Source organism: Dioscorea cayenensis, unplaced genomic scaffold (assembly GCF_009730915.1).
Source record: "Dioscorea cayenensis subsp. rotundata cultivar TDr96_F1 unplaced genomic scaffold, TDr96_F1_v2_PseudoChromosome.rev07_lg8_w22 25.fasta BLBR01001717.1, whole genome shotgun sequence".
Lineage (NCBI taxonomy): Eukaryota > Viridiplantae > Streptophyta > Magnoliopsida > Dioscoreales > Dioscoreaceae > Dioscorea > Dioscorea cayenensis.
In genome coordinates, this window is record NW_024088108.1 from 37,200 (window position 1) to 59,253 (window position 22,054).

General features: G+C 35.2%; 1 protein-coding gene across 1 annotated transcript in view; it reads right to left on the minus strand.

Moving 5' to 3' along the window:
- The window catches only part of LOC120256909, a 36,511-nt gene extending 15,543 nt beyond the window's left edge, over window positions 1–20,968 (minus strand). The window contains exons 1-5 of the mRNA XM_039264576.1: window positions 20,725–20,968; window positions 3,070–3,585; window positions 2,921–2,988; window positions 2,168–2,878; window positions 1,983–2,071 (exon numbers count right to left, since the gene is read on the minus strand). Of these exons, the coding sequence (XP_039120510.1) occupies window positions 1,983–2,071; window positions 2,168–2,878; window positions 2,921–2,988; window positions 3,070–3,585; window positions 20,725–20,968 (1,628 nt within the window). The remainder of the gene's footprint in view (window positions 1–1,982; window positions 2,072–2,167; window positions 2,879–2,920; window positions 2,989–3,069; window positions 3,586–20,724) is intronic.
- Between the last annotated feature and the right edge of the window lie 1,086 nt (window positions 20,969–22,054).

Consider the following 22,054-nt stretch of genomic DNA (forward strand, 5'->3'; position numbering starts at 1 on the left):
TAAAATTCTTAAAAACTCATATAATAAAGAATTAATAAATAAAAGCATATATACCCAAGCTTTTGTTAAGGATGTAGTAATTTTAAACATCTAGATAACTAAATAGATTATATATTTATTGTTAGTTCCTCCGGTGTGGTTTGTAGGTATTAAGTAACACTTAAGCACTCATAGAAGTCTCACACAAACCAATAAAGAAAAAGCACACAAACAAACACAAGGAGACACACAACGTTGGTAACCCAGTTCGGCGTCCACTCGCCTACGTCTGGGGGGCGAAGCCCAGAGATAAACAATCCACTAAAAGAGGTAAAAATAGATGAGTACAAACACTTGCCACTCACACTCTCAACAATAAAGATCACTACCCTCTCTAGATTGTCTGGTGCTCACACACTCTCCTCAAAGAGTCACTCAAGAGTCACACCTACAATCTACGAGCAAGGTGGCTTATATAGACGCCTCAACGTCCCAAATATAGCACATATCTCTTTTTAGAATCTCCATGGCTACTAATTTTAAAAACTCGCTGAATTAGTCACTGCAACTCCCTCGTTGTAACATGAATTGCAACATGGGCCCTCGATCACGACTTGACCGAGTTCGGTTACGCTATGGACGACCTCAAGACCCATCAACCTCCCAGTCATGCTTAGTTCGAGTCGATGCAGCCAAATCTCCCGATCCCGACTGTCGGTAACTAGCCTACCTCCTCAGTTCCTCATCACGCAGTCTCCTGGCAAGGGGCACACGTCCTTGTGCGTCTTCACGAAACTTGCCAAACTTAGTCTTCAATTCACCTAAATTTGGTTTTCAAAGATTCTCCAAACTTGATCTTCAATTCACCCAAGTTTGGTCCTCAAATCTTGCCGTTAATAGACTTCAATGATTCTCATCAAGGATTCTTCAAATAATATCTTCATTCACACCATGAATAGATCTTTCTTTAATTAAGCTCCACCATATTTAGTCTTCAATCAAATCACCTAAATATGGTCTTGATATGATCTTGTCTTCAAGTTGTAATGCATTGCCAAAAATAACTCCACCAAGATCTTTAAGATAGCTTCACCATGATCTTCAAGATATTTGACCCCATGTTGTAGACATACTAAAAATAGCTCCACCAAGATCTTCAATATGTTTGCCTTGCACTCCAAGTCTCCTTGCCATGTCACCAAGCTTGCCACATCATCAATTATGCTTTGTCACCTTGGTTGCCACATCACTTGCGTTGGTGTCAAATCAAGCCAATTTAAATAGTGCGGTTGCACTAACAATCTCCCCCTTTGGCATAATTTGACACAACTGCTTCGCGATCCAGACCGACTCTGCATACAACATTCTGCTATAACACCCGACTGGACACAGACTAAACTGACGTTGTTACAACTTCCAGGTACAACATCAACTGGAGAACAGAAACTAGGACTGATACAAGATATCATCTAGTTTCTTACAAAATACTTGAGAAAATATTACAAACTAAAACTAGTGAGACAAAATACGATTAACCATAATGAACTGACAAACATAACAATGTTCAACACAATAAGACTAAATGTTCAAATGCCCAAGAAATGAAAAACAAATAACTAGTCAGTCTGGTGCAAGCACACTTCTCCCCCTTTGTGACATAATTGATGCCGAAGTCTTCATGAACTGTTGCAAGCTTTGTTATACCATCTTCAGCAACTCCCCCTATCTTCAGGTTTCCTGGTCTTCATCTCCCCCTAAGTCGTGGCCATCATCTTCTCTCTTCTTCTTCTTCTCAAGAATTTCCAAGCGAGATATAATCTTCTGCTTTTGTTTGGCAATGATGAACAATTCTGCAGATAATGCTCGTTGTCTCCTCTCCACATCTTCTAGTTGCTCTTTCAACATCTTCTCATATTCTTCTTCTACCAATAGATTTGCCTCTTCTTCATCTTCAGGCATTGGTGGTGGAGACACCCTTCCTACAAGTAAATCAATTTTCTTACCTGGGCTGAATAGCTTCTGAGAAATTTTCAACTTCTTTACTGTTGTGACTACTTCTCCATTCCTGAGTTGTACTACATGTTGAACAAATCTGCGAGCAAGTGCAGGGATATCCAAGTGATGTTGAAGAGTTTGAGCATACAGCTTCTTTAACAATATTCGGAAGATTAGCCTTCCCGGATTAAACTTCTTCCCAGTTCCCAATAGCAAACAACAATAGAGCAAGCTCCTTCACTATGCTCGGAATTGTGCGGGTCGGTAACCAATCTCGAATACCAAGTCTAAACAAAACATTGTACTTGGGCGTAAGGGTGGATGCTGGGAGTCTTGTCTCTTCTCCCCATGACTCTGTCCTTCCTCCAGTGATCTCTTTCAGAACTTCTTCATTCAACTCAAGCCCTTCTTCATAGTTTCCCTTCACCTCTGGTTTAAACTCCAAGAATTTATTCAGACAAGTGGGAGTAAAAGGGATCCACTTACCTCGAACATAGACTCTAGTGATCCCTTTGTCAGAGGGCAGCAAATTATTGTAAAATTCATGCACTAGAGGTAAACTATAGCTTTCTGGAAATGTTGCAGACTTGTATAAACTTCTTTGTTGCAGCAGCTCAGTTAATCCATACTTCTCAAAAGCTCCTTCATCAATCATCCTTTCAACCACAACTCCTCTCCCTTCAACAGATTCAAACTTCTTCTTGGATGCTTTGCCATGAAATCTGTCTTCATCACTATCTTTTGCCTGTTGGGTTGCTTTCTTCTTCTTTTCTTTCTTAGAGCTTGCTGATGGTTTCTCCCCCTGTTTTGCTACTTCAGTACACTTTCTCTTGTGCCTAGGGGAAGCTTCTACTTCGGGATCAGAGAAAGACTTTCTTTTGGACTTGCTAACCTTCTCCTTTTTCTGGATTTTCTTTCTTAACTAGGCCTTCTTTTCAGACACTACTTTCTTCCCTTTAGCAATCTGGGCAACACGGTCTTTGAGTGGGATCTCATCAGAACTATGTGAACTTTCTGATGTTGCAGGAGTTGTTGTAACTTGTGCAGTGATATGGTTAGTATCTGTAGGTGCTTCAGCATGTCAGTGTAGATTACCCAGAACTTCACTTAGAATAGTAGCAACCTCTTCTTTAGCACTAGTGGGAGCATCTGTACTTCTTTCTCCAACAATTTCTTCTGCTTGTGCTCGGTCTGGTTCTTTTTCTGCAGCATCTTCATCCCTAGCCTGTTGCTCTTCTGAACCTTCTCCTACTAGAACAGTAGTGGAGTCCTCCTGTTCATCTTCCTCTGCTCTCTGAACATAAGCACCTGGAAAAGACTCACGAACCCATCTCAAGAGATCATCTCTGTCTTTGACACCTGAAGGCAAATCTTGAGACGATGTTCCCGCTTCTCTTACTTCAGCATCCTGAGAAGAAACATAAGGGACAATCGCTTTCCCCAAATCTTCTGATTCTTCTCTCCTTGGTGGGCTTCCTCCAGAATCAGTCCCTCTCATCCTTACTTCCGCAATTCGGGCAGCAATTTCTTGTGGGGTCGGTGGAGCACGGCGGGCCATCCTCTTTGTCCTCATCTTTTCTTCTCTGTCTTCGCCTTCTCCTTTGCTTACTTCTGATTTCAAAAACAATTTTTGGAAACAAATTGGGATATTAGGGTTTTTATGCCCCCATTAATTAGTTATAACTTCCAAGGCACCTTTTCAAAAAAATCTCTTTTCAAAAAAATAATCCCTCTCCCTTTTTTTGAATATTTTTTTTATTTTCCCTCCTTTTTATTTCCCTTTTTTTTTGTTTTTTGTTTTTTTGTTTTTAAACTGTGAGAGACATCAAGAGATTTTCACTCCTTGGAGTGTTTTGCTTGTTGATTTCATAGGAACTCGGTCAACATATTGATTGTTGTACCATAATGTTGTACTGCCTAATTTATCACCATCTTCAAACCCCGAATTGGAGGACTTTTCTTCTTCTCTTGGTACTTCACCTTTTCGAATCCACAATTTCTTGATTACAATAGTCTTCCTCTCGACTTTTTCTTTTTAATGATTGCTTCTTCATGTCCAATTATTCTTCCACTTTTTCAAGTCTTCTTTCAATTTGTTGCACTTGGGTCTTATGTGGCCAGTTTCTCCACAATGAAAGCATGTAGGCACTTCACTTTTTGGTTCTTCCCTTGCTTTTGACTTGTTTTTCTTTTAACGCTTTTGTTGGGCGCTTGACTTGACAAACACAACTCCCGAATCTTCCGTCTCTGACACTTGAGCTTTTCTCCAATATACCCAATACCATGTCGGGCTTTTACTAGTTCTTCCAATCGATAGAATCTCGTCAAGCTTGGCGAGCACTCTTTGTTCATGGAGTCTAAGGTCTTCTCAGAGATTGAACAACTTTTTCTTTTATATATACTCAACTCTTCCTCCAAGTGTTGGTTTTTGCAACATCATATCATTATATCTGTTCATTATGAGTTTATAGCTTGTGAGAAGATCATTTTCTGTTACCTCATTGTACTCACTGTCAATTTTAGTGGATGTTGTAGCTGATGTTGCAACATATTCTTCAACAGGCGTGGATCCATTCATCATAGCAGGAAAGGACGCATGATGGTTGCTCAGACTTCCTTCATCGTCTTCTTTAGTGCTACCATCTGAGTCATCACTCCATCTAGCATTCGAGTGATTTTTCCTTTCTTTACGAGAGTATTAGCACAATCGGCTTGATAGTGCCCAAAGCCTCCACATTCTCTACACTTGATCTTCATGAGACGATCTTCAATTTCTTCCTTTTTGTGATGATCTTCAGCTTCTTCCTTTTCTTTATTTAGATCATCTTTTCTTTGAAATTTCTTGCCTTATGTCTTGTATTTTCTGACCATCTCACGTAGCTTTCTTGTTAGGAGAACAACATCATTATCATCTTCATCTTCATTGTCTGTTTCAATGGCTTGTTGTGGTTCTTTTTGCTTTGTTGCTTCAACTTTTTAAGGCTATATCTTCTACTCTTCTTTCGGGATTGAGGTTCATCTCATATGCTTGCAAAAGACCCCATCACTCGTCCGCTTTCATAGTTGAGATGTCTCTTGCTTCTTCTATTGTTGAGATTTTTTTGCATCAAATCTTCTTGGGAGAGATCTAAGTGTCTTCCGGACTAGCTTCTTATCCCGAATACTCCTTGCCGAAAGTGGTAGGCCTGATTTGCTATGTCCATCAATTTCTGCATTGAACATGGCTATCGCTCTCTTCTTCTCTCATCCTGAGATTCTCGAACATAGTTGTTAGCATTTGGAGTTTAGATTCTCTTACCAAGTTGGTCCCTTCATGAATGGTTTGAAGAATCTCCCAAACTTTCTTGGCACTCTCGCATGTTGCAATATACTTGAACTGGTTCTCATCAACACCTCCAAAAAAATTGCATTGAGAGCTTTTTCCATTAGCATTAGCTTTGCGCATGTCTTCAACACTCCAATGACTTTTTCTTCTTCATGATCACGTTCTCATCTTCATCAACTAGACTAGGAGGAGACCAATCTTCTTCTACAGCAATCCATGCACTCTCATCAATGGACTTGATAAACGCCTTCATGCATGCCTTCCAATATGGATAGTTGGATCCATTTAGCAACGGTGGTCGTGTGACGGAAGCTCCTTCTTTTTAGGCCATCAATGGAACTTGTTAGGACCTCGCCAACTTTGAAACCAAAGTGAAAACGGTGACCAAGGCTCTGATACCACTTGTTAGTTCCTCCAGTGTGGTTTGTAGGTTTTAAGTAACACTTAAGCACTCATAGAAGTCTCACACAAACCAATAAAGAAAAAGCACACAAACAAACACAAGGAGACACACAACGTTGGTAACCCAGTTCGGCGTCTACTCACCTACGTCTGGGGGGCCAAGCCCGGAGATAAACAATCCACTAAAAGAGGTAAAAATAGATGAGTACAAACACTTGTCACTCACACTCTCAACAATAAAGATCACTACCCTCTCTAGATTGTCTGGTGCTCACACACTCTCCTCAAAGAGTCACTCAAGAGTCACACCTACAATCTACGAGCAAGGTGGCTTATATAGACGCCTCAACGTCCCAAATATAGCACATACCTCTTTTAGAATCTCCGGGGCTGCTAATTTAAAAACCTGTCGAAATTAGCTGTTGTAACTCCTGTTGTAACATGAATTGCAACATGGCCCTGACTGCTGACTTGACTGAGTTCTGATTACATTGTGGACGACCTCAAGACCCATCAACCTTCCAGTCATGCTTAGTTCGAGTCGATGCAGCCAAATCTCCCGATCCCGATCGCCGGTAACTAGCCTACCTCCTCGGTTCCTCATCACGCAGCCTCTCGCAAGGGCGCACGTCCTTGTGCGTCTTCACAAAACTTGCCAAACTTAGTCTTCAATTCACCTAAATTTGGTTTTCAAAGATTCTCCAAACTTGATCTTCAATTCACCCAAGTTTGGTCCTCAAATCTTGCCGTTAATAGACTTCAATGATTCTCATCAAGGATTCTTCAAATCATATCTTCATTCACACCATGAATAGATCTTTCTTTAATTAAGCTCCACCATATTTAGTCTTCAATCAAATCACCTAAATATGGTCTTGATATGATCTTGTCTTCAAGTTGTAATGCATTGCCAAAAATAACTCCACCAAGATCTTTAAGATAGCTTCACCATGATCTTCAAGATATTTGGTCCCATGTTGTAGACATACTAAAAATAGCTCCACCAAGATCTTCAAGATGTTTGTCTTGCACTCCAAGTCTCCTTGCCATGTCACTATGCTTGCCACATCATCAATTATGCTTTGTCACCTTGGTTGCCACGTCACTTGCGTTGGTGTCAAATCAAGCCAATTTAAATAGTGCGGTTGCACTAACATTTATTTTCTTAAAATGATTTGTTTATATTCAAAAAAAATTATTTTAAAAATATATTTATATTTTTAATTAATAAAAATATCTGAGATTATTATTTTTTTAATACTTTTAAAGAAAATTTGTTATGTATGTATAGTGCTTTGAAGGTATTAAGATTTTGTATATATGTAGTTTGTTTGTGAAAGAAATTCTCAATTGTTATATTATATATATATATATATATATATATATATATATGTACATGACAGGATATTAATATTCTATAATAATCACCGATGGATAATCAATTACTAAATATATCTTCAGATAGTCAATTAGATGATAGAGGCCGAGGGCTAGACGATCAGAAGCTATGCAAAGAAATTTTAAAAATTTAATACATACTATCATTTAGAACAAAAATAAAAGTAACTAAAAGAGCTTGGGGGACCTGTGGCAAAATAAAAGCTAGACGACACTTCTTTTAGACATATTTTTTCAACATGAAACTAACTAAATAATGCATGCTATTTATATAAAAAAAAGTTATTCCATCCATTTCTATGACACAACTTTTTTAGGTGGCAAAATTCATCATAAATCTATGATAATTTTGTTGCAAATTTGCAAAGCAACTAATCCGTCACAAAATTTTAATGTCTTTGTAAAAACCTTTGAAATGACTCTCCATTGCTAGTCCATTGCAAAATATTTACTGAGCACTTTTCTCCATTTTTTACAACTGAAATTTGTGGCGTCATAAATCCATTACAATTCTATTACAAATCAGTTGCAAATCTGCTTCAAATTACTCTTATTATTTTTTGCAAATTTTTTATTCTATCGTAAAGCTGTGACAAATATATTGCAACTTGGCAACTGAACAAATTCATTGACAATTTCCATTGCAAAATTGTAATGTATTTGTAAAATCTTTTGCAACAATTGTCTGTTGCTAGTTCATTGAAAATCAGTTATAAAATATCTCTCACTTACAACATTTTCCTCTTTTTTTTTTTGCAATCAAAATTTGTTCCGTTGCAAATCCATTACAATTATGTTTCAAAATTTATTGCAAATTCATTTCAAATTACTCCCACTATTCCATCGGAAAACTATGACAAATTTGTAACAAATTGGCAACGGAACTAATCCGCTGCAAATTTCTGTTTCAAAATTATAATGTCTTTATAAAAACCTTTACAACAACTGTCCATTGTCAATCCATTGCAAATCTGTTGCAAAATATCTGCCATGCACTTCCCTCCATTTTTTTTGCAATGGGACTTTGTGCCATCACAAATGCGTTGCAATTATGTTGCAAAATCAATTGCAGACCGTTTCAAATTACTCCCAATATTTGTGCAACAAATTATTTTTCCGCATCAATATTGACCACAAATTCACAACGGATTAATTTTGTTGCAAAAATTTGTTGTAAATTGTTTTTTTTTTTAAGTATGAATTTAGTTAAATTAAGTATGAAGCTATGACAATGAGACGAAATCAAAGAGAATACCATTTCAAAGGTTATTGTTACCTTGTTTCAACATAACCAATTTCAACTTACAGTTTATTGTTTAAACAAAGTTTTTTTTTTAACCTCCCTTATCTAGGATTATAATCAACATATTATGTAATGAGTTTACATTTTCCTTTGAATAGTGTAATATATCTTATACATGGTTTGTTACTTTTATATAACAGATTAATATTTATTTGTACAGTTTATTAATTTCTATTTACACTTTATTGTTCAACTAAGCAGTGCATTTTTCTTTCTCCCTTAAGTAGAATGATACTCACTATATCTTGTAAATAGTTTATTTTTCCTTCTAACATTATAGTATACGATGCACACAGCTTAATATTTTTGTATAATAGTTTAATATTTTTATTAAAGTTTAACAATTTTCAATTACAATTTATTACACTACAAGAAAAAATGTTATTTGTGACACATATATTTGCGACACAAATTGTCAACCATTTGTGACAAAAAAACAAAAACGTTGTAGATTTAACCAAATTGCGCCGCAAAAAAACGACCATCCAAGAATGTCGCCAATTTTGTGGCAAAACTATTTTGCACCTACCATGTAATGGTTTGCGACACAAATTGCAACACATTATTTGCAACGATCTATTGGTGTCACAAACTTTGTCTCAAATGTTGGCACCTAACATGCAATTGGTTTACGACACAAAATGTGACACATTATTTGCAACGATTTGTTGGCGTCGCAAACTGTGTCGCAAAATTTGAATCGTTGGGTTGAACTTATTATCAATTTTTATATCATTAATTATTTCTTATTATTAATTATTTTTTCCAATGTGATTTTTAGTGCCATGTTCCTTTTAAAAAGGTTAAAAAGAAAGTGTTTTGCATGAATTATAACCAAGTAGAGAAATACTTGAACATTAAAAAAAAATCACCACATTTTTGCATATGCATCCTTTTCAAATTTCAATTATATAATTTACTTTATTTGTATTTTATTGTATTTTTCGGTTGAGACTCTATATAAAATTTAATTTTTAAAAAATTAAAAAGGTTAAAACAGGTTTGTTAAAAGAGTTAAAAAATTATTATAAATAATCATGATTATGAATAATTAATTTACGACATAATTTGCGACAATAAAATTGTGTCGCAGAATATCTCACCAAGATGCAACACAATTTGTGACATAATTTGTAATAATCGTTATGTGTCTCAAATTTTGTTGCAAAACATCACACATTTGCAACATAATTTGCGACAAACAAAATGGGTCACAAAATTTGTTGCAAAAAGACTCAATATTTGCAACACAATTTGTGACGCGTAAAGTTTTACGACAATCAAAATAAGTCACAAAAAATGTTGCAAAAAAGTTTTGCGACAAACAAAACGGGTCACAAAATTTGTTGCAAAAAGACTCAAGATTTGCAACACAATTTGTGACGCGTAAAGTTTTGCGACAATCAAAATAAGTCACAATGAATGTTGCAAAAAGTATAAAAATAGTTTCAACATTTATTGCGACACAGAAATTGTGTCGCAATAAATTGTCGCATATCGTTGCAAATTGAATAGCAAATATTGTTTCAGAAGATTCATAAATTGCGATTAAATTTGCAACGTTTTTATTTTGTGTCACAAAATTTGCGACACAGTCTTCAAAAATGTTGTAAATATTTGTGACATCTGAAACACGACACATTTTATTGTATCGCAAATTATGTTGCAAATTATGATCTGTGACACATTTTTTATCTTTTGTGTCACAAAAATATGTCGCAAATTGCGTTTTTTGTTGTAGTGTCATTTAACTGAATAGTACAATTTTTTTTTCTCTCCCTTAACCATTGTGATACTCTTAACTCAATCTCTTTAGGTTTTCAATTTTACTTACAAATATGATTAACTTGACATGATACGTAATATAGCATATATCACAAGAAGTTATTGCATAGGTTACCAAAGCAATTTATTATTGTACAGTTAGAATTTATTTTTGACTATAACAATTTACCATTTTAGATGATAACTTTTTATTATTTTTAACTGTTTAATTTTTTAATGTAACGACTTAATATTTGGACTAAAACACTTTGAATTTTTGACATATTTGGTTAATATTAAAACTTACTATTTATTAGATGACTAACGTAGTTCGTTGGCACTAATGGATTGTCGTTGTTATTAGCTATAATAGTTTGTTATTTATAATTTACATGATGTAATTTTAATTAAATATTATTGTACATGTAAATTTATGGTAGAGGACAAAGCCGATGGTAATATACTCATACTTAAATGGCTCAATAAAATTCCTTCTATTTATAGTCCTTATTTAATTTTATAATATATCTAGGTCTTTTAATTTTTTTCAAATTAAAGTTTAATTATTTACATCAAATCAAACTCAAAAGAGTCAGTATTAGTGAAAAGAATAAAATATTGACTTATTTTGAGGTATAATTCAAATTTCAAATATAAAACAGTAAAATATGAGGTATATGGATTCTACATATATATATATATATATATATACTTTAATTATCTCATACAGTAGGTAGCTCCTGAGAAAAATGAAGGTTAATCACTGACATTACCATGTATAATAGAAATCATCTCTCCTGGTTCTGAAACCAGGAAATATCCTGGTTTCAACTTATTAAAACCTGACATGTGTCCCCAATCACAATAAAAAAATATAATAACATCATATGGGAAAAGAGTCAGAATATAATAGGCTGGAACTTGTGTATTTTCTGGTTCCAGAATCAGGGAAGATGAACTCTTGTATAACATGATACTTTGAAGAAATTAATCAAAATATAATAATAATAATAATAATAATAATAATAATAATAATAATAATAATAATAATAATTGCCATGTACAACAAAGAGAATAACTACACTACGATATACTCTTTCCGTTTTATACAAATGTCCTATTCTAGTGTCCATTTTTTGTCCTTTTATTTTATTAAGAAATTATTTATTATATATATATTTTTTAAATTTAGTCTTCTTTCCACTTTCAACTATTTTGAGTTGTGATTGTAGAAAAAAGTTTAGATAGTGTTTATTTAGAAGGTTTAGAGTTACATGTAACTTAAGTTAATGGAGTTTTAGAAATCTAGATTTGGTTTTATAACCAAATTAGTCACAAAACCAAATCCCTTGTTTTTAGACTTTTTCACATACATAACTTGTGAGTTATATGTAACCAATTAACAAAAATAAAGTATTATCAAATGTCTATGGATACCTTTGTTAAGTGCAAAAATTATAAAATGTAATAATAAATTTAATAAATATTTTAATAACTAATGTAATAATAAAATTAATAGTTAATACGTGTCATGTAATGGCGATGACATGGAAACCATAGTGATATGGAATTAATGACAAGGCAAGATGACATGGCAATGGAGAAGTATCATCCTGAAGGCAAGAGCTATCTTTGGAGGCATTACTTTTAACAAGACAAATCAACTTGGATGATCTCTCTTGAAGTGCTAGCAATGGCCATATGTGGACACATCCATATTTGGCAAGTGAATTAAGCTTGAAAGATCAACTACTTGGAGGCCAATATCTCATTGAAGCTATTTATGGGCAAAACTATTTGAAGACACAACTATTAAGGAGAAAATTGAAGTTTAAGCTTGGATGATTAGAAGATCAAGGTTACTAATAAAGAAGATTATGAAGACCAAACTTGGATGAATAAAGATCAAGTTTGAAAACCTAAAAATTGAACATCAAACTTGGATAAAGGAATATCAAGTTTAGAAAGATCATGAAAACTAAACTTGGATGAATAAAGATCAAGTTTGAAAACCTAAAAATTGAACATCAAACTTGGATAAAGGAATATCAAGTTTAGAAAGATCATGAAAACTAAACTTGGATGACTTGGAAATCAAGTTTACTAAAAGATTTGATGATCATTTGAAAATTCTTTGAAGACTATCTTTGGTATGATAGATACTCGCAATGTGGGTGTGACCATTGCGAAGGTACTGCTGATAAGGACTTGAGGAGGCAAGCAAGTTGCTGGTAAGTCAAGATCATGAGGTTTCGATTACATCAACTCAAACTTGGATGCAGTCAGAAAGATTGGAGGCTTCTGCAGGTCGCGTTACAACTGAAGCTGCGACTTAGTCAAAGTCAGCAAGCGGACCACATTGCATATTAATCCCTTCTCTCAATCATTATGATTAGCTATGAAAATATATCATTGTCATTATCAATTATCTTTGATTTTGATGCTTAACTCAAACTCAAAAATCATTATAAACTCTAAAAATATGAATTCCAGGGAAAGGAAAGGAAATAAGCACATTTGAATTGTGAAATTTAACTTTTGGAACCAATACAAGAGAGCACCATCACCCTATTCGAATAATATATGTATATTATTCGAACTATATCATTGTCATTATCAATTATCTTTAATTTGATATTTAAGTAAAACAAAAAAATTATTAGAAACTCTAAAAACACAAAAAACATAACAAATGAGGGGTGAAAAAGAAGAAAAATCATTTGAAGAGAAAATAGTAAGGTTATCTTTTTTTTGCCCCTTAGTGTATTTAGGATTATGATGATGAAAGAGTGTTTGTAAACATTTGTAAAGATTTTATCTTTTCCTCACTAGCATACAAATTGGGTGAATGGTGTGAATTTGTTATTTTCTACTTTTGTTTGTTTTTCTTTTTATGTTATAATTTGACTTATCGCTTTGACCAGATGGTTTTGAACTAACATATACAAGCCACTTTGATAAGATAAGTACGTTAAAATACATAAAAAATAATTTTTTTTTTCAGCTTCACTTCTATGAAACTTATTACACTAAGAAAAATGTCATTGTTTATTTTTAAGGATAATTGTGAACAAGTCACAGTCAACGATAATTGTAAGGGAAAGTTAAATTCTCAACCTCTCCCTTTGGGAGACACTATGGTACTTTTACAAATTAAATTTTTAAATAAATATATAATTTTTTTTTGAAATATGACTAGGTACATCCATACAAAACAGAAACATATAGATTACTAAGTAGAAATTCTAGTATATAAAAATAAAAATATTTATTTTAAAAAAATCTAATATTTACAGTTTTTAACTTTTTTCAATGCTTATTTTCATACGTAATGAGAAAATTTTTTTTCTTGCTTATCCCAAAAATAAAAAGTCTTTCATATGCAACTTCTAATGGCATAAGCCAATCTTATTATTATTATTATTATTATTATTATTATTATTATTATTATTATTATTTAGAATAAATGGTTTTCTTGGCACCAAAGTATATTGTGTTGAAAAGTTAAAAATGAACATGAGCTAACAATTGCGGCTCATCTACTTTTTAGAGAATATGTTTGAGGACCAACTAAATTAGGATTTTTGCAATATTTATATATGAAAAGATAAAATTTTTGAAAAAAAAAACATATGATTTTCTTTTTTGTATTTGATGCTATCAAGAATTTCATTTTCAAAATTTTTAGTTCTAAAAGTAAGTAATTAAATTTACCAACTGCGTAGTATTGTTAATAAGCCAAAAGAGGGCAAATATTGTGTTATTATTTATTAGAAAAATTGTTCATATCATCCCCCAACTTTTTTATTTGATCAAAAAAATCCCTAAACTATTTTATATCTCCCAAAAATCCTTTTTTTTTCTGACACCATTTAAAAGTTTATTTTTCAGTATTTTTGTCAAAAATACCTCTCATCGATTTTAAAAGAAAACACAAAATAGTAAATAAGAAATTAAGATATTAAATATCAAAAACAAATATTAAACAAAAATGTTATATTTTAAATGAAAATTTATATAGTTACACGGAAACACACAATGTTAAATAAAATATACACTTAATAAACTGAAAATATATTTCATAAGCCAAGCAAAATTGGATTTTTAAATAAAATAAATTGACACAGTAACTAAAAAATAAGTAAACTGAAAAAAATAAAACTGCATGGGAAATTAAAATATCATAGGGACTACATGCGATATTTGAAAAATTACAAGGACTAATTAATAATTTTTTTCCCGATTTATTATTGCATGATATGTTAGATAGTTATATTATTATTATTATTGTTATTATTATTATTATTAAATTACTATTTACTCCTCGTGAATTTAAAATATTCCTAAACAGCCCCTCCAACTTTGACAAACCCCGGACAACCCATCCGTTATTATTTAAGTTCCCTTTTACCCCTACCGTTCACTTCAAATGGGTCCATGTTATGAAATTTCATTTTTGCCCTTGAAAATGGCGGGGGAAAAAAACCACCCAATCACATCATGTCCGACCTTTATACATACAATTTTGTATATATTTTTTTTTGCCTTTTTGTTTGCTTTTTGTCAAACAAAGTTTAGAAGGCTCATCACATCTTCTTCTTTTCTTCTTCTTCTTCTTCTCCTCATTTGGTTTGTTCGATTTGAATTCTGCCGGTTTCCTGATAATGTGAGAATTTCTTCGATTCGAGTGCTAATGTTCACGGCGTTGCTTCTTGGGGGTCGGTGTTAACTGAGACATGTGAGCGATGGGTCTTGATGTTTCCCTTGTCAGGGGTGAAGTTTATCACACCCGATGGTTATAAAACGGTTTGTCCAATAGAAAACGAGGTTGACTTCCAGCGGATATGTCACGTGTACTTCATCTTCAAATGCGCTGTACTCGATCTTATTGTCGAGACAGACGATGTGCCATTGTCGAATCCTACTAAAAATGAGTTCTTTTCGTTGTAAAGTTCTTCTCTTTTATGTTTATCTGGTTGTATAAGTTAATTATTATTTAACTGTCCAAGTATATGTTTAAATTTAAACATTGTTTCCTCCGTTTAATTTCTTTTGTCTATGTTTAAATATTTGTGTTAACGTTTAACTTTTTACTTTATCATTTAAACACTTTGCGTATCTGCTTAAAATATTAATCTTTTTCGTTTAAACGGAAGTGTTGGCAGGTGGCAGATGATGCGTTTATGGTATCCCGTGCACAAGAATTAATGACGCCATTAAATTTTCTAAAATTTAACATAAATATCGGAAGACCCCTTCCTCGTTATCAGTCAAGCCAGTGTGTTTCCCTTTTTTTTTCTCAGATCTGAAGCGTCAATCGGCTTGTGGACTTCACACCATAAATGAGAAAGAAGACCCCTTCCCTTGAACACCCCCTCCTCCTTATCCTCGTCCTCCTCCTTCGGTGCTTCTTTTTGGATGAGTTTCTTCTTCATGTATCCAAGATATTCACTTCACACCATAAAGGATGTCTCATGATCATCCTCTTCTGGAGAATCAATCAGCCGCAATCACGCAACAAGTTAAACTATCTTTTCTTGTCCAAGTCGGAATGCCCGTGTAATTGCCTGAATAGGGGAGGATTATCCAGCGGAGGATGACGAGCAAGCAATTAAGCGGGCATTTCAACTTGAGCAAGAAAAGAAAGTTTTCACTTATTGCTTAATTGCAGAGGATTCTCCAGAGGAGGATAACCATGAGTTATCCTTTAAGACGAAGTTGATGTTGATCACTTGAGAATTATTCTTATCATTTAAAAGCTTTTTCTTTACTGTCCAAACATCATTTTCTACGTTTAATCTGTCTCACTCTTCGTTTAACTTCTAATATTATAGTTTAAATATAATTTCTTCTATTTAAATATCATTTTCTTTGTTTAACCTTGTTTAATTATTCGTGTTCAATGTTGTGCATGTTCAAGGTGATGCGCATGTTATGCGACCACCGTGAGCAAGCAAACAAATGGAAGACCTACTCATGCCCAGACATACATTCGAAGGTAGAGATACTTGTTGAAGAAAGCCGAAATCTTCATGTTTGTCGGTTTTAATAGACGAAAGAGGATCGAGTCGCAAGTGTCCGACTTCCGAGTAGGCATTGTAAATGTTTAAATATTTTAAATGAAACAAACTTATTTGAGTACTTTTGATATTTAAACAGAGACATTCTCTCTTAACGTTGTACTTAAACATTTTGAGAAACAAAAATGGTATTGTAAATAAACAAAAAGTTAAACAAAAACGCTTATTATTTACACAATGACAACGGTGTTTAAACCAAAAACAATAATATTTAAACAGTAAGACAATTTTGTTTGAACAGGTAAACTTATAAATCAAACAATGAAAATGATATTTAAACAACATCAGTTATAATTAAATGAGATACAATGTTATTTACACGGTATCAGTGTCATGAATAAAGGGGATGTTGCCGTCGGGGAAGGGGTGTCATTAGGTGTCGAGGGCGTATTCAAATTTAAGCAATAACATATATTTTTAAACAATTAAATCAAAATATTTAAATGATTTACATATGTTTTTAAACGATAGACAAAATATTTAAATAGTGAACCGATAGTTTAAACACTAAATCACATGTTTTAAACATAAAAGCTTGAAGTTTAAATAGAGGCTCATAATTTATTGTCTCTTTTCCTTCAAGCGATGACAATATGGCTTCTATCGTCGCTTGCATTCTTCTCGGCACATTTGCCTGCAGTCGAGCGATCGCTTGTGGGACGCCCTCTATCAACGACTTGTGTGTCGCTTGCAGTCAAGCGGCCGCATATCGTTCCACCATTTTGAAAAAAAAACCATAAACACACTGCAAACTGATGAAATGCAGAATACTTCTTCAAGACAATTTTGGAAAGTGAAGAAGAACTTCGAGACAAGGATGCCCAGCCGAAAAAAAAACCCGAAGAGGCGGAAAGAGAAAAATATAATCGGCGCCAGTAATGATTGTCTCTCGGGATTATCCCTTTGTCGGTCACTTCAAGTGGGTCCATGTTATGAAATTCCTTTTTTTTTCTCTTGCGATGAAGGGAAAAATACCGCCCAATCACATCATGTCTAACCTTTATGCATACAATTGTGCACTTTTTTTGTTTGTCTTTCTGCATGCTTTTTATGAAACAAAGTTTAGAAGGCTCTTTACATCTTCTTCTTCTTTTTCTTCTTCTTCTTTTCCTCATTTGGTTTGTTCGATTCAAGTTCTGTCGTTATATTATGGAGAGTTTTTGTGATATTGCTAGATACAACGGGGAGGGAAGAGTGCTAATGTTCACGGCGCTGACTTCTTGGGAGTTGGTGTTTACTGAGATATGTGAGCGATGGGGTCTCGATGTTTCCTGTGTTAGGGTGAAGTTTATCACACCGAATGGATATAAAATGGTTTGTCCAATAGAAAACGATGTTGACTTCCAGCGGATGTGTCACATGCACACTATCTTCAAATGCTCTGTCATCGATCTTGTTATCGAGACAGACGATGTCACACTGTCAAATCCTACTAAAAACGAGTTTTTCTCGTTGTATGATTCTTCTCTTTTATGTTTATCTAGTTGTATAAGTTCATTAGCGTTTAACTTTGACAGTCTCTGTGTAAATATATTGCGTTTACATTTAAACTTTATCTACTTCGTTTAATTTATTTGTCAGTATTTAAATATTTGAATTAACGTTTAAATTTTGAAGTTATCATTTAAACACATTATATCTCTGCTTAAAATATTCATCTTTTTCTTTTAAACTGAAGTGTTGGCATGAATTCGGATTCTACGAGCGCTCTCGGTCAACCCCATGCCGACCCCGACGGTGTGAGATGCCTTCCTTCCTCGTCGGATCATTCTGAAGTATTGTCGTTGGATATCGGACAACGTTTTGAAGGCATTGACCATTTCAGAGACACACTTCGAAATTTTACAATCAAACAGAATTTTGACTTCAAATTCATAAAGAACGAAAAACACCGAGTGACTGTGGAATTCGCTGTCGTTGGTTGTCAATGGCATCTTCATGCATCAAAAGAATATAATTAAAATACTTTCAGAATCAAAAAAAGGATCGGCCTCACATCCGAAAGCGTCCATAAAATGGGGAAGCGCACAAGTGATTCAGAAGCTCAAGGACCAGCTCTTGTACAAAGCCATCGAAATTTAGAAGGACATGTTGCGGGAACATGGTATCCATATTCCATAAAAGCAGGCTTGGTTGGGAAAAGAGCATGTCCGGGTGGTCCTCGACGGCAGCGACATCTCCAGCTACGTTGATAAGGTGGTTGAGACAAACCCTGAAAGCATTACGATTGTGGAAAGAGACGGTGAGCATTTTAAACGTGCATTCTTTTCTTTCAAAGCGTGTATTGTGGGATTCAAGAGGGCTTGCAGGCCGCTGCTGTTTCTCGTGGTACCCACCTTCTTGGAAAGTATCGTGGTACTCTACTGGGTGTCACAGGCAAAGATGGAAACAATGGTTTTTTCCACGTCGCCTTCAGTATTGTCGACAACGAGACTGATGCCAATTAGACTTGGTTCATAGCCAAGTTAGGTGATGCTTTATACGAGGAAGGAGATTATCATGAGATAATTACATTCGTGTCGGACAGGTCCAAGGGCCTTGTGAACGCTATTGCCAGAGTCTTCCCTTCTTCCCCATATGCATACTATCTTCGACACTTGGAGGCCAATTTTATGAAAGCCAACGTCATACTTGGGAAGGCATTGAAGGAGGAGTGCTGGTTTATATACTTTTGTATTGTGTGGGCATCCACAGCTAAAGAATTCGATGATACTGTGAATAAACATGCTCATTTCGCAGATGGCAAGTTTATGGTATCCCGTGCAAACACGCTTGCACTGTAATAATGCAGACAGACACCAACGTTCATCGATTTATTAGCGGCTACTTCACCGTCGACAATTACAAACTTGCATATAAGGAAGCTATATTCCCCATACCCAACGATGACAAGCCTAAGGACGGAAATCGTGAAGTCCGTCTGCGACCACCTGTGACGAGAAAGCAACCTGGGCGTCCTAGATGAAAGAGGATCGAGTCGCAAGTGTTTAAGGTCCGCGAGTTACATTGTAGCCGATGCCACAGCTCCGGTCATAATCGCAGATCTTGCAATGAAACTGTCACCGACTAGGCATAGTAAATAAACAATTTTAAAAAAAAAACAAACTTAATTGTGTCCCAACTTTTGATATTTAAACAGAGAAACTCTTATTTTAATAGGTAACACATATATTTAAATAGAGATAGTGTTTACTTAAACAGAGACTACTTTATTTTAAACTTAAACACTGATATTTAAACAATAAAATTGAAAGTTAAACAAAGAAAGTCAATTACATAAGTATACAGACTAGTAAATTTACATTGAAAAATAATTTGCCATGTTCTTCGAAAACATTGAATTGAATTTAAATTTATAACGACATCATCGAATTACATTTGAAAACAAACAAGATCATGGCAATTCTATTTCCCCGCAGTCGAAGACCCCCTTTCTCAGTGATGCCGGCTGCCCTCCCTTCCTTAAGTATGCGGGCAATATACTTTAATTTCAGATAAGGGACGTCCGTTTGCGGTAGCCATAGCTTTTCATCATTGAGTAATTGCGCGATAAACCTCATGACATAAACGGCGTAGTCGACACTTCCTCTTTTTTGTCATGGGGTTTCCATGTCGTGGACTAGTGGGTACTTTGTGGTCACCGTCTCGGTGAACTCCATATCGATACACGTGTCGAATAGATTATGCTGCCGAGGTATACAATTTGAGCTCAGAACACCGATTATTTACCAAACACTATTAGTCAAACTCTATTAGCAAAGAACTTAACATTTCTAATGCGTCTTTGTCGTACTCCACACTTTCGCTTGAAGAATAATGCATGTATTCTTATTTATTATTGTCAAGGATCAGATCATAGCGAAAGTCATGTCTAACGAGTCATCCTACTTTAACATAAACAGAGCCAGTGGTCCTGTGTTGAAGGCGCGCTTCTTATAAGGATATGGTACTCTACTCAGTGACTTTTGTATTATGCATACGAAAGCGTTCATCACATCATCTGAGACCATCTCCTTCCCCTCAAGCAGCGTGAATAGTCTGGCCCGTGTGGTGCTGAGAAAATCATTCATCCACACGACAACCCTGCGTTTAAACGGTAACTAATATTATTAAACGACATTGTAAATATTTAAACTATATAGCAAATATTTAAACGATATTATACATATTTAAACGGTAAGTATATAAATTAAATGTTAACATACAAATTTAAACAATAACATAAAAACTTCAAACTTACTTGTCTATAGAACAATTGAGGAAGATCCTTATCAACTCCTGCTCGAATTTGTTGAGGCGCAATTATCCAACGTATTTTTTCTTCTTCGAAACAAAGTCTTTCGGAACATTTTCATATTGTTGGTTAGCAAGGATTATATCTCTCATTGCTTGTTCGGTGGCGTTCCCTTGCCCCTCATCATCAGCTGTTTTGGGATCATCATGCGGCACTGTTGTTGACGGTTGTCGGTGTTCAGCACCAGCAGCATCATCTTTCGATGCGGGCACGATGACAGCATCAGCCGGAGACATATCCTTACATGCTTCTTGTTGTTGTGGGATTGTATCTGTCTTCGATACGGCACTGTCGGCCGCTGGTTCCACCGTCGCCATGATTTCGTTGACAACAGAGTCAATGATCTTCTCAGCTGCGCCCATGGCAATAACATCAACGGGAGACACACTTGTAGCTGGTTCCACCGTGACGGGGATAGTGTCCACCATCGATGCCGCACTGTCGGCCGTCGGTTCTACTGTGATGGGGATTTCATTGACAACAGAGTCAACGATCTTATCAACCGCGACAATGGCAACATCATCTACGATCTTCTCCACCGTGACGGCCATGTCATCAACGGCGACTGACTCAATAACTACATCAGCCGCGGATGGTGCTGCTGTTGTTTCATCGTTAGTTGGTGGTGGAGATAGAGCCATTATTGTTTTTCTCTTTTTTGTAAGTCTTTTTGAATGTGGCCGTCTTAGAATGACCATCCCGATGAAGTCATCGTCGTCAAATTCCGACACATCGTCCATCCCGGGTTCTTTATTTGTTTGGAGAGACGGTGCAGTCGATTGTGAGCGTCTTTCTAATGCCTCAACCCGAGCGATAAGCCGAGGGAACTCGGTCATCAATATTTGCGCACGCCTGTAGAAGACTTGCAGTGACATTGTCGCCTAGTGCCATAGGGGGCTGCCACGGTCAGGGCTGAGGCGATCTAGGGGACTGTCGTTGTCGTCGTCGTCGGGGGGGGGTGTTACAATCAAGCTGGGTAGGGGAGGGCTTCTCCGGCATCGAGGAATGCGTGCGCACGTTGGGCTCGAAGTAAGAAAACGACGTCGAGCGTGCACGGAAGATGTTGACCTCTCATCTTGCCTTCGAGCAAGTGGTTCCAGAGCAATAGCATCCACCCGGCGGTTGCCCCGAATAAATATAACTTCACCAGCATTCGCCGAGACCAGCTCAGGAAACTAACATATGTGAACCAAACAATCTCAGAGAAATCATTCAGTTTAAACAATAACAAATATATTTAAACATTTAACTTATATATTTGAACTTTATCGTATATTTTTAAACTGATAACAAAATGTTTAAACTTCCAAGAATACTTTTAAATGGAAAATAAACATTGTTAAATGCTAAATACTATATGTAAACATTAACTGCTGCTGTTAAACACATTGTTGACGATTTATTACCTCTTTTCCTTCAAGAGATGACAAACTAGTTTCTATCGTCGCTTGCTTCCGGTAACTATTTTCACCGTAGCACAACATCCTTGGGGTCTTGCTGAAACGAACTTTCTT